The sequence below is a fragment of the Nelumbo lutea genome, chromosome 8 (genome assembly GCF_056320005.1).
Source record: "Nelumbo lutea isolate HS-2025 chromosome 8, American lotus-T2T, whole genome shotgun sequence".
Classification (NCBI taxonomy): Eukaryota; Viridiplantae; Streptophyta; class Magnoliopsida; order Proteales; family Nelumbonaceae; genus Nelumbo; species Nelumbo lutea.
The window spans coordinates 37127893-37141559 of record NC_142691.1 but is presented as its reverse complement, the minus strand read 5'-3'; the positions used below and the strand labels follow the sequence as shown (position 1 = coordinate 37141559).

Below are 13667 nucleotides of genomic sequence, written 5' to 3'. Positions count from 1 at the left end.
AATAAAGCATCATCGATCTTTGAGAGATTAGCAAGTTGCCCTTGGATAAAGCTTTTTTGATAATAATGACGGAATCAAGTACAAGCACCTTAGAGAAAAAAAAAAGAAAAGAAAAGGAGAAGAGTTTGAACCTAGAAGCACTAAATCAGGGGCAAAAGAGGCAAACAAAAAAAGATACATTCCAAATTTGGGGCAAGAATGTCAGAACAGAAGATGTTTGACTCATCATCTAAATCAATTACCTCATCACAAGGAAAGTCAATGCTTTTTTCAATAAGTCATCAAGATTCGGTCTTTGCGCAAAAGAGGCAACTACCCCTTGGTCGAATATTTCCTAAAATGAATTTTTAGTTAGCATCTAATATTTTTCTGGACACGTATCTCTAAAACCAATAGTGTTCCTATGGTCAAATCTCACAGCCTATTAAGGTAGGCAGGCCATTGTTTTGTCGGATGTAATCTCTACCCATCTTATTAATCCATTTTTTTTAAATTAAAAAAAAAAGAGAAAAAGGAAAAAAATGAAAAGCTCAATGGTATCCTTTTTCCTTCATCAAATCATCCAAAAATCCTCCTGAGATCCAAAATTATCCGAAAGTCTTTCATCCAAACCATCTAAATTTTTTTTATATAGATTTCTTTCATCATCCAAAATGTTTCATCAAATTTTCTTTCACTATAGACCTCATCTGAAGTTCTTTGCATCATCTATCCAAAATTCTTTCATTATTCAAAATGTTTTATAGGAGTTCATCAAATATCTATAATCTAACTTTTCTAGTTCAAAAAATCTTCATCCAAATCCCAAATCATAATTCAAAATCCAACAAAATCTCTCAATTTGTGCAATCCACTTTCAGGCATAATAAAAAATTTATCAAGATTCTTATTTCTCAATTCATGCTATCTACATTTGGGCATAATGCAAAATTCATCAAAAGCTTTCACTTCATTCGATATACCTTCTAGCATAATAAAAAATTCATCAAAATCTATCACTTTGTGTGATCTGCCTTTAGGCATAATCTAAAATCCATCAAAATTCATCTAAAGCTTTCACTTCATGCAATTTGCCTTTGTGCATAATCTAAAATGCATCAAAACTCATCAAAGTCTTTCTTTTTGTGCAGTTTTTGCTTTATGTGATCTACCTTCAGGCATAATCTAAAGTTCATCAAAATTCATCAAAATCTCTCACTTCATGCGATCTGCCTTTAGGTATAACCTAAATTCCATCAAAATTCATCAAAATCTCTTGCTTTTTGTGATATGCCTTTAGGCATAATCTAAAATCCATTAAAAGCTTTCAGTTCGTATGATCTGCCTTTTGGCATAATCTAAAATCCATCAAAATATCATGCTTCATGTGATCTACCTTCGTGCATAATCTAAAATCTATTAAAATTCATCAAAATCTCTTACTTCATGCAATCCGCATTCAAGCTTAATCTAAAATCCATCAAAAGCTTTTGCTTTGTGTGACTCTCACTTCATGTGATTTTCCTTCAGGTAGAATCTAAAATCTTTCAAAGTTCATCAAAAGCTTGTGCTTTGTGCAATTTACTTTTGGGCATAATTTAAAATCCATCAAAATTCATCAAAATCGCTTGCTTTGTGCAATCTGCCTTTGGGCATAATCCAAAATCCATCAAAATTCATCAAAAGCTTTTGCTTCGTGCGATTTGCCTCCGAGCATAATGCAAAATTCATCAAAATCTCTTGCTTTGTGCAATTTGCCTTTGGACATAATCCATAATCTATCATAATTCATCATAATCTCTTGCTACGTATGGCTCGCCTTCAGGCATAATCATAAGATTAATCAAAAGTATTCACTTGGCATAATCCAAAAGTCCCAATGTAAAGAAATACAAAAATCTTTCACCCTGAGTGAGCTCCCTTCGGGCAAATCAATCAGTAGCTTTCCCACTCATACTATAATCATAAGTAAAAAATAACTTTTTAGGCACATTCCTAAAATCAATTATAAAGTTCAAAACTCTTTTGTTCCTAGTGTGTGCCAGTATGTCCAAAAGTATAGAAAGTTTGATAACTTGTAATCAAACCACCCTGCCCTCAAACCATCTTCGTGGAGTCTAAACCATTACTAGGACATTTGACTTACTTCAACACCTCACTACATACTCCAATCTAAAGGACTCTTGTTACCTATCAGAATGACAACATGCGTTATAGCGATCACATGACCTTTGTTATGTTTCCAAAATGTTTTCAACATCAAACATAAAAAATCAAATATCCATAAGCATTCTCTATAAACCTTCACCAAATAGAAATTTCATGACTAATCAAAGCTCAACATTATTTTATCAAATATTAGATATCAAAATCTATAACAGCAAAAATCAAAACCACATTAGCTCGAAAAGATTTAAATCAAAATCCATAGGCTTTCATCAAAGGATAGATTCTAACTTCTACATCAACTATAAAATGTAAGCCTTCAACAAAGATCTTAACAAATTTGAAATGCATAACATCAAAAATCAAAATCTATTAAAGTACAACATAAAATAACAAATTTCTAAGCTCTATAGAATCCTTCTAATTGACACATCAATCACTAATGCAAACATCAAAATACTAGATATTTCTAGGATGGCACCACTGTGCTTTTCTCATTTTTGTATAACAATTGTAATTTCCTTCTAGGACTTGGGATGGTACTATACCTTCCAGGAAAAAAGGTTTTGCACTACAATAATTTCAACCTTGACTGGAATTTCAACAAGAAAATTTCCTCATCTAACCTTTTGTCCCTTACAAAAATCTCCATGTTCCTTTTTCTTTGTTGTTGTTTAGTAGCTTGGTACCTTGGTGTGTCTGGAAGCATGTCATTAACCAAATCGGAACACCAGTTTCAATATTTATAAATAAATTTTTTGATTCTCAAAATAACTACAAAACATAGTTAGTGGTGAGAAAGGGGTTGTATCCAAAGGGAAGTAGGGGAAAAATTGTTACATACTTCAATCCGGACAAAATAACAAGATTTGAGATTGCAAAAACACAAAATTTAATTAATTGAATTGGAATCCATTAAAATAAAATTCTAACAATGCTGAAAGTAAAAATTGCAGAAAAATAAATAAATAACAAAAATAAAAAACTAAATAAAAATCTACAACTCGGTTAGAGGTAGCAGTCTACGGATCTATCCTTTGACCCTTAAACTCCTCGAGCTGGGCCTTCTGTCTTACCTGGCCGAATTTCAGATCTACAGAAAGGAAGACAAAAATTAAATTTGGTAAAAATAAATTGCAGAAATAAAATAAAAACTGAAAATTAAAGAACGGAAAATAAAAACACGCGTAAAAAGTAAATCTAAAACTATGGGAAACTGGTTGGGACCCGGATCCAGACGTGGTAGTAGTGGCTAGGCGAACTGCAAGCATGAACCCCTCCTCTTGCCTGGGCATTCTCCTCTTCCTCTACCCTTGAACTTCTTAAGAACAACTTTCCGTCTTACTTGGGGGCAGAATCCAACCGAATTTAAATCTAAAAGATTGCCAGAAAAAAATAACATAAAAGAAAATAAAGGAAATGAAAAGGATGGCTGGTCAAATCCAGTGGTGGTAGTTGCAGATTGGCTAGACTATTTGCAAGAACCCCTCCTGACAAGTTTTGCTAAGGCTTGTATGGTTGAGATTAGAGGTTAGGAGAGAGTGGAGGGTGGAGATTTTATAGCATAGTGCGGCCAAGAGAGAAAAATATGAGGAGGTGGCGCATAGGGTTTCAATGAGGAGAAAGAGTTATGCTAATTTAGTGGAGGGGATCCTATCTAGATTTGGTAGATAGGAGGCACCCTCCTATGCTCAGTTTTTCACAAAAACACCCTCTCTCTCAGCTGGAATTCACATAAGCTTCCCAAAAACTGCATTTCAGCCCTGAAACTTTCCCAAATTTCCCCAAGATTTGCACAGGGACCCTCAGAGGTCACAATGTTGAATTTAACTGGAAAAAGGGCACATTTTGACTATTCTAAGGCCTAGGTAACCTTAAAATGATGCCCATTAAGGCATCAAAATATAAAATTATCACATCCCCCAACTTAACCATTGCTAGTCCCTTAGCAATGGAGCCTTAAAATTACATTGAGTAAGAAGATCATTCCTATCATTGTGTTGGGACATGTTATCTCTACAAGAGGCATAGAGGTCGATGAGGCAAAAGTTGATTTAATTGTAAGCTTACCTTACCCTACAAATGTTAGGAAGTGTGTGCTTTTCTTGGACATGCAGGTTTTTATCATAGGTTTGTCAAGGACTTTTCAAAAATTGCCCTGCCATTGTCCAAATTGCTTTAAAAAGATGTGCCTTTCGACTTTGGGGATGAATGCAAGGAAGCATTTGATAAGCTCAAGAATTTGTTGACGATTGCACCCGTTATTCAACTACCGGACTCGAACTTGCCCTTTGAAATCATGAGTGGTGCAAGCAACTATGCGGTAGGAGCTGTTCTAGGTCAACGAATTGATGGGAAGAGTCATGTCATTTACTATACTTCGAGGACGCTGAATGCTACACAATGCAATTACACAACCACCAAAAAGGAGCTACTAGCAATTGTTTTTGCTTTAGATAAATTTTGATCGTATTTGCTTATCTCTAAAGTGATTGTGTTTTCTAATCATGCAGCTTTGAAATACTTATTGGCGAAAAAGGAGTCAAAGCCGAGGCTGATAAGGTGGACACGTTTACTCCAAGAGTTCGATTTAGAAATCAAGGATCGAAGGGGAGCTAAAAATTCGGTGGCAGACCATCTAAGAAAGTTGGTAAAAGATGAAGACTCCTCACCCATCTCTGAGCTTTTTCCTAATGAGAAACTATTCCAAATAAAAGGTATGGTCCCTTGGTATGTTGATATTGTGAATTATTTTGTTATTGGAATTTTGCCTAGTTATCTTAGCAAGTCAATGAAGGATAAAATCGGGTCAAAATATTATGTTTGGGATGAACCTTATTTGTGGAAATTTTGCTCTGATCAAGTGATTAGGAGATGTGTCCCTGAAGGTGAACATATGTCGATTTTGAATTTTTGTAATAATTATGCTTGTGGTGGTCATTTTGGGCCAAAAAGAGCTGCTAGGAAGATTTTAGATGGTGGGTTGTATTGGGCAACTTTATTTAAAGATGCATACTTGTTCTGTAAAAATTGTGAAAGATGCCAACGAACAGGTGCATTGTCTCGCAGAAATGAGATGCCCCAAACCCCCATTCTTATTTGTGAAATTTGTTATGTTTGGGGTATTGATTTTATGGGACCCTTTTCCTTCCTCTTGTGGTTTTTGTTTACATACTTCTGGCAGTTGATTATGTCTCAAAATGGGTGGAAGCAAAAGCCACCAAAACTGATGATTCTAAGTGTGTTGTAGGTTTTATCAAATCTAACATTTTCAGTAGGTTTGGTATTCCTCGAGCCATCATAAGTGATCAAGGGACCCACTTCTGCAATAAAGCTGTTGAAGCCTTGTTGAAAAAGTATGGGGTGCATCACCGAGTCGTGACTGGCTATCACCCCCAGACAAATGGACAAGCTGAGATTTTCAATCGAGAGGTCAAGTGCATTTTAGAGAAGATGGTGAATCTAGGTAGAAAGGATTGGAGCCTACGTCTAGATGACGCACTTTGGGCATATTGGACCGCATACAAAACACCAATAGGGATGTCTCCTTATAGGATAGTTTTTGGCAAATCTTGTCATTTACTAGTTGAAATCAAACATAAGGCATATTGGGCAATCAAACATTGCAATATGGACATAGAAGAAGCTGGCAAGACAAGAAAGCTCCAATTACAAGAATTGGAGGAGTTGCGATTAGAAGCATATGAGAATTCGAGAATCTACAAAGAGAAGACCAAGTTATTCCATGATAATTTGCTTTTAAGAAAACAATTTATGGTTGGTCAAAAGGTGTTATTATATAATTCTCGACTCCAACTCATGCCAGGTAAGTTGCATTCTAGGTGGATGGGTCCATTTGTTGTTACTAATGTGTTTCCTTATGGTGCAGTGGATACAAATAAGTTCCATGAGGATGCAAATGTGTTTCCTTATGATGCGGTGGATACAAATAATTTACTAATGTGTTTCCTTATGATGCAGTGGATACAAATAATTTACTAATGCGTTCTAGATACAAATAAGTTTTTCAGAGTGAATGGGCATAGATTAAAGCTGTTCCATGAGGATGCAAATGTCTCATCCTTGGTAGACATCTCGTTGGATCTCCCTCATTATTCATCGAATTAAGAAAGCAAGAAGGACATCAAGCTTAACGACGTTAAACAATTGCGCTTGTAGGAGGCAACCCAGTGCGTTTTGTTATTTTTGTTCAATCATTCTTTTTTGTTTTCAATTTTAGGAACATGGTTGTGTTTAGCAGTTGATTTCACACCAGAAGGATCTCAACAAGGCATTCAGGGAAGTTCCCTTAAATCTTTCTATCTTATGCACAGTCATATACATTGGGGACAATGTATACCTTAAGTGTGGTGAGATTAAGGGAATTTGATAAATTCTGGGTTAACTCTAGCATGCTTCCATCATCACTTGTAAACCTTGCTTTTTGAAGTTTTTGGCCCCTAGAAACTTATCTTTGAATAATTTCAAACTATCACGAATTATGTGCTTAGGTTGAATAGACAAGACAGGATGCAAGCATGACTAACTGAACTTTTTGACTACGTAAGGCACCTTATTATTTTGGAATGAGCAAGATTCAATACAAGTGTAACCCTTATGAGCATTTTTTTCGCCTAAAGGCCTGTCAAAAGCTTGTCAAACATGGTTTGATTATTCTAGAACTTGCCTTGTAGTCATGTTGAGACCACATCAATGAGTTCATGGATCGGAATGAAAATGGTGATGTTGAGACCACATCAATGAGTCTGTCAACGCTCCAGTGCCCCACCTTTTTCTATTACATCCTACAAAATCAAAGAGAAACAAGAATCAAAATGAGATTATAGATCAAGTAATCAAACAAAAATAAAAAAAAATAATGAAACAGATTCAAACAAAGCAAATAAAAATATTTACTCCATTGCTTCCCCAGCAACGACACCAAAAACTTGGTGTGTCCGAAAGCGTCGTTAACCAATTCGGAACACTAGTTTCAATATTTATCAAATTTCTAATTCTCAAAATAACTACAAAACACAGTTAGTGGTGAGAAAGGGGTCGTATCCCCAGGGAAGTGAGGGAAAAATTGTTACGTACTTCAATGCTGAAAGTAAAAATTGTAAAAAACTAAATAAATAATAGAAATAAAAAACTAAATAAAAAATCTGCAACTCAGTTAGAGGTAACAGTCTTTGGATCTATCCTTTGACCCTCGAACTCCTTGAGTTGGGCCTTCCATCTTACCTGGCCGAATTTTAGATCTACAAAAAGACAGACAAAAATTAATGATAGCCATGAATATAACCCTAGCAAGTGCACTAGTTATCAAGTAGTTTAAAAATATCATTCCCACGGGGATTTAACAAAATAAGTATTAGAACCCTAGTCTTCCCTAATTATTTGGACAATCGAAATTTAGATTTGAGGGAGCAAGAACTACTGAAAATAAAAACTAGGAAAAGAAGATAAAAGCAAGGACAATCAACAACCGAATATGCAAAGGATGAAATCGCTAGGTATTTAGGTCCGCCCAACCAATCTAATGAATATTGATGGATACGAGTAACCAAGATTAGTTGTTATTCCCATAAGCTGAAGTTTTTCCCAATTTTATTTAATATTCTTTCCCAAGATATATTAAACCTATTTCTATCAAGTAACCCCTCGATCCCTCGACTAGAGTTCTCAATAATAGAAATGCATGAAGTGCAAGAAAAACTAATATATTTAGATGAATCATGTGTATATATCTATATATACCATTCAATTCACATCATGAACTATGTGGTTGAATATATAAATTTCTCTCCCGATTCATTCATATACACTGAATCAACTAAGAGATGGCCACTCCTAATCGCATTAAGCAAATAATTCATAGACTATATGGAAATCACAATCTTGGATAAATCATAATAAAAATATATTCATTATTATGGTTCGGCTTTCCACGGCCCTAGGTAAAAAAAAAATCAGTTCATAATAAAGGAAATAAAGCAAACAAGATGAAAGAAAGAACTCATGAATTCACCCAGGGTGCTGAGATCTCCTCTTCTTCTTGCCGCCACCTCCTTCTTGAAGCTTTCTTGATCTCCTTCTTGAAGTTCTTGAAGACCTTCTTGATTCACTCCAGAGGGACTTCAGGAATTCCTCCAATTGTTGATTGATGATCCTTCTAGTCTGCCTCCTACTTCTTCATATAGCCTAAAGGGGAGGGGGTGGTCTCCTACTCTCTCTTGAAGTTAATCTTTCAAGATTAGAAAGTCTTAATCTAATCCTACTCTTATCTCTTTATCTTTATGGGATTACATTATAAATTTAGATCTGGTAGGTCTCTTCTCAGTTTCTTGTTCTTGGATTCATATTAGACCTCCTCTGTGAATTGGGCTTCAGCCAGGCTTTTCTGCAAGTTGGGCTTCAGCTGCGGATTGGGCCTTCCTACAAATTTGCCCCATCTTCGGGCCTAGATTTGACTTTGATTCAGGTCGAATCTGTGAAAGACCAAAATACGAAAGTTGTGGAGTTTTCTCTTATCCTTCCAGTAAGTCTTCAATCAGCCCAATCAGAGTTCGGATACGTGAGTTAAGCCCAAATTACTGAACAATGCCGAAACTGTGAAAAATCATCCGAATTGCTTTTCTTTGCTCCTGATGCCTTCTTTCATGCCCTGAACCGAAATACAAGAATGGAAAATAAAATATTTTGGGATAAAAATATGATAAATTCTACTCTCATCATTTAAATTTGATGAAAATAAATTGCAGAAATAAAATAAAAATTGGAAATTAAAGAATGGAAAATAAAAACACGCATAAAAAATAAATCTGAAACTATGGAAACTGGTTGGGATCTGGATCTAAAGGTGGCAGTAGTGACTAGGTGAACTAAAAGCAGGAACCCCTCCTCTTGCCTGGGCATTTCTTCTTCCTCTACCCTTGAACTTCTCAAGAACAACCTTTTGTCTTACTTGGGGGTAGAATCCCACCGAAATTAAATCTAAAAGATTGTTAGAATAAAAGTAACAAAAAAAGAAAATAAAGAAAATGAAAGGGATGGCTGATCAAATCAAGTGGCCTGTGAACCCGCTTTGGACAATGGGTCAGAGAGGACAATAGGCTGAGCCCATGGTGAGGCTTGCGTGTGCCCAAACTATTAGGCAGTGTATGCCCTTAGCTCTATTCAGCATGATGTACATTATGACATTAATTGTAACTGAACAAAGTACATATTTGATTCATGTTATTGTGGTGTGTTTCTGTGTAATACCCTTAAACTGGACACATATGAGATCGTGTTACTTTAGAATCTTCACAACCATTGGATATATCTGGGAAGATTAATCCTACCAAGGCTGACACTAATGTGCTGCCAAGTTGGTTGGGGTGGCTTGTCTTAGCTGCCAAGGTGAGACATGCGGTACATGCAGTGTGGGTTTTCTTGAAACCCTAAACTAGACCAAAATTCCAATATTGCCCTGGACCTTGGAGATAGATGGGCAAAACTTGATTGCTACACCTGACCCCAAGACTCGTTTATGATACTGCACTAGGTGTCAGATTAGGTTGTCTTTGATGTGCCAATCAGTGAGATCCTTAGATAGGGTCAAAACCTGGGTATGTTGGGATAATCTGAGTTTTCATGTGAGTGGGTGATCATAGTAACAAGATCAGCCCTTTGTCGGACAAAGTGAATGATCGGGAAAATGCACTCTCTTTGATGGAAACCTAAACTACTGGCAGTGGACTTCAAATGTGTTTGAAATTTGGTTTTGCAAAATATATTTATAGATATATACTTATATATATTGCGGTTTCAAAATGTTTGCAAAAGGTTTTAATTCCCGGGACCCATATGAGCAGACCGTACCTTGTAGCCAAGGGAGAGGTCCTCTCTTGTAGGGTAGTGTTTGATCATTAAGGGCGGAGAGGTTAAGTGTAAGACCATTGAGGGTTATACCTGATGGGCTAATCTTGCATCTGCCCACAGTCCTTGGGCCTTCATAAGATGTTTGGCCCCAAGGACCATTTAGTGTAAATGTTGGGCCCATTAAGAGCCCACATTGATGGACTCAGGGGTTCACTATATTCAGCAGTGAATTTGGCCAAGCCTTGTAATAAAGGCTAGGCTGAACCCATGTGGCTGATGTGTAGATCAATGTTAGGGTCCCATGCCATACAAAGAGAGCCAAGTTAGCGAGAATTAAAAGGAAGTGAGCTTAAAAGCTTAATGGGCCTAAAAACCCATAAGAATGGGTGTTTGGGGCATTTCATTCCTACGAGACAGTGTACCTGTTTGTTGACATCTTTCACAATTTTTACAAAACTAGTATGCATCTCTAAATAGGGTTTCCCGATACAACCCACTATCTAAAACCTTTCGAGCAGTCATCTTTGGCCCAAAATGGCCACCACAAGCCTAATTATGGCAAAAAATTAGAATCGGCATCTGCTCCTCTTCAAGGACACATCTCCTAATCATTTGATCAGAACAGAATTTCCATAGATAAGGTTCATCCCAAACATAATATTTTGCCTCATACCTAATTTTGTTCTTCATGGATTTGCTAAGGTCATTAGGCAAAAATCCGGTGACCAAGTAGTTCACAATGTCAGCATACCATGGAACCATACCTCTCATGTGAAACAACTGCTCATCAGGAAACAACTCATCGATGGGTGAGGACTCCTCATCTTTCACCAACCTACTTAGGTGATCTGCCACCAAGTTTTTAGCTCCCTTTCAATCCTTGATCTCTAAATTGAACTCTTTGAGCAAAAGTATCCACCTTATCAGCCTCGGTTTCGACTCCTTCTTCGCCAGTAGGTATTTCAAAGTTGCACGGTCAGAAAATACAATCACTTTAGAGCTAAGAGAATATGATCTAAATTTGTCTAAAGCAAACACAATAGCTAATAGCTCTTTTTCAGTGGTTGTATAATTGCTCTGTGTAGCATTCAACATTTTGGAAGCATAGTAAATGACGTGGCTCTTCCCATCTGTTTGTTAACCTAGAACAACCCTTACCGCATAGTTGCTTGCATCGGTCATGATCTCAAAGGGCAAATTCCAATCGGGCGGTTGAGTAATGGGTGAAATTGTTAATAAGTTCTTAAGCTTGTCAAATGCTTTCTTGCACTCATCACCAAAATCGAAAGGCACATCCTTTTGCAGCAAATTGGACAATGACAGGGCAATTTTTGAAAAATCTCTGATGAACCTGCGATAAAAACCTACATGTCCAAGAAAGGAACAAACCTCCCTAACATTTGTAGGGTAGGGTAAGCTCACAATTAAATCAATCTTGGCCTTATCGACCTCTATTCCTCTTGCTGAAATTACATGTCCCAAAGCAATGCCTTCCTTCACCATGGAGTGGCATTTCTCATAGTTTAAGACAAGATTTGTTTCAACACATCGATTCAGAATTTTGCTTAAACTATTTAGGCAGTCATCAAACGAATCACCATAAATAGTAAAATCATCCATAAACACTTCAATGCATTTTTCAATAAAATCAGAAAATATACTCATCATGCATCTTTGAAAGGTGCCTGGAGCATTACACAAACCAAAGGGCATTTGTCTATAGGCAAAGGTGCCGAATGGGCAAGTGAATGTTGTTTTCTCTTGGTCCTCCTACGCAATAACAATCTGATAATAACATGAGAAACCATTGAGAAAACAAAAGAAAGCCTTACCTGCCAACCTTTCTAGCATCTGATCGATGAAGGGCAAGGGGAAGTGGTCCTTTCGAGTGGCCAAGTTAAGTTTTAAAAAATCTATTACCATTCGCTAGCCACTTTGTACCCTCATGGGAACTAGTTCATTATTTTGATTTTTTTCTACAGTAATCCCAGTTTTCTTAGGCACAACATGAATAGGACTTACCCATTTACTATCTGAAATTGGATAAATTATCCCTTCATCTAACAGTTTAAACACTTTTTCATTACTACCTCTTTCATTACCGGGTTGAGTTTTCTTTGTGGTTCCCTAACCGGTTTGGCACCATCTTCCAAAAGGATCCTATGCATGCAAATTGAGGGGCTGACCCCCTTTATGTCGGCTAGGGTCCAACTGATCATAGTCTTATGGTCCTTTAGGACTCTGATGAGCCTCTCCTCTTGCTCCTCAGTCAACCCTTTTGCAATGATTACGAGTAGTGTCTCTTTTTTGCCCAAGTATGCATATTTCAAATGATCAGGCAAGGTCTTCAGTTCCAGCACCGGAGCCTGCAAAACAAAAGGCAGTAATTTTGTGTGAGAAATCTTCGATTGAATATCATAACTACTTACCTCTTGTTCTGGTTCCATAGTGCCATAGGATGCATTGAACTCCTCTTCCTTGTCTGATTGTCCCTTATATTCCATCTCATCGCCCATGTCTTCATCTCCAAAGACTTCCTGCACAATCGAATCAATGGTGTCAATAGAGTTGATTGAATGACATTCACTAGGATATTTCATTGCTTAAAAAATATTAAATTTTACAATCTCTCCGTCAAACTCGACGGAGAGGGTATTCTCGTCCACATCTATTTTGGTCTTGGCCATTTTCATGAATGGCCGGCCTAATAGAAGTGGGGCTGAACTCGTGGTTGTGTCATTTTCCATCTTCAGGATGTAAAAATCAGCTGGAAAGATCAAATCGTTAACTTGCACTAATACATCCTCAACAATCCCCTCAGGGTAGTAGGCATTAGAATGATCAACTAATTGAATAACCACTCTAGTTTCTTTCAAGGGACCTAGTTTCAATGCACAGTAAATCGAGTATGGCATGACATTAATAGATGCGCCTAAGTCTAGCATGGCATGCTCGATTCGTTTGTTACCAATCACACAGGATAGGGTAAACATACCTGGATCAGCCCATTTTTCTGGTAGGGTCCTTTTAAAAATTTGGCATATTTTGGGATTTGTTTTATTGCATCTAACAAGGGGATGTTGATCTCTACCTTCCTGAAGGTTTCTAGCACTTCTTGCTCATATTCCTCCTTCTTGGACTTTTTCAACCTGCTAGGAAAAGGAGGTACAACAGCATTAGTAACTTTAGGAAGAGGGGGGTCGGATATTACCTCAATGGGGCTATTGTTTGACCCTTGTCTTTCCTCTTCCTTGGCTGCCTTTGATGGTGAGCTTGGTTGGGGCTGCAACTCTCTTCCACTTCTCAGCATCACCACACTTGCATTCTCTTTTGGGTTAACTACCGTTTGTGAGGGTAGTTTCCTGGAGCTCTGTGCCTCCAACTTGCTAATGGAAGTGACAAGTTGGCTGATTTGATTCCCAAAATTCTGAATGTTGGCTCTTGTTTCCTGTTGAAATTCTGAGTATTAGTAGCTAGAGCCTTAACTATATCATCTAAGGATGCACCTGAATTTGGGGGTTGGCCTTGCGCCGTGATGGGTGCCAAAAATTGGGCTACCGATTGAAAAACTAGGGCTGGTATTTCTGCTGTCCTCCTTAGTTCCCGTAGCTTAAATTTGGATGTCTCTCCACCCTGGATTGTAATAATTGGAGTAG

At 37.2% G+C, this 13667-nt stretch overlaps 1 protein-coding gene across 1 annotated transcript; it reads left to right on the top strand.

Annotated features, from left to right (window-relative positions):
- The first annotated feature begins 4444 nt into the window (after nt 1-4444).
- LOC148843837 (uncharacterized) lies at nt 4445-6510 on the top strand. Its single transcript, XM_088959460.1, has 4 exons — nt 4445-4550; nt 4659-4875; nt 5424-5971; nt 6386-6510. Exons 1-4 carry the CDS (start codon nt 4445-4447, stop codon nt 6508-6510), a joined length of 996 nt encoding a protein of 331 aa, XP_088815586.1.
- Nucleotides 6511-13667: the final 7157 nt, after the last annotated feature.

Excerpts from the sequence above, each read along its gene's own strand:
- LOC148843837 (XM_088959460.1), top strand. The coding sequence starts at position 4,445 with ATGAGTGGTGCAAGCAACTATGCGGTAGGAGCTGTTCTAGGTCAACGA. Across the intron at positions 4,551-4,658 it reads GACGCTGAATGCTACACAAT|CTTTGAAATACTTATTGGCG; the intron begins GCAATTACACAA and ends CTAATCATGCAG. Across the intron at positions 5,972-6,385 it reads TCGACTCCAACTCATGCCAG|GAACATGGTTGTGTTTAGCA; the intron begins GTAAGTTGCATT and ends TTTCAATTTTAG.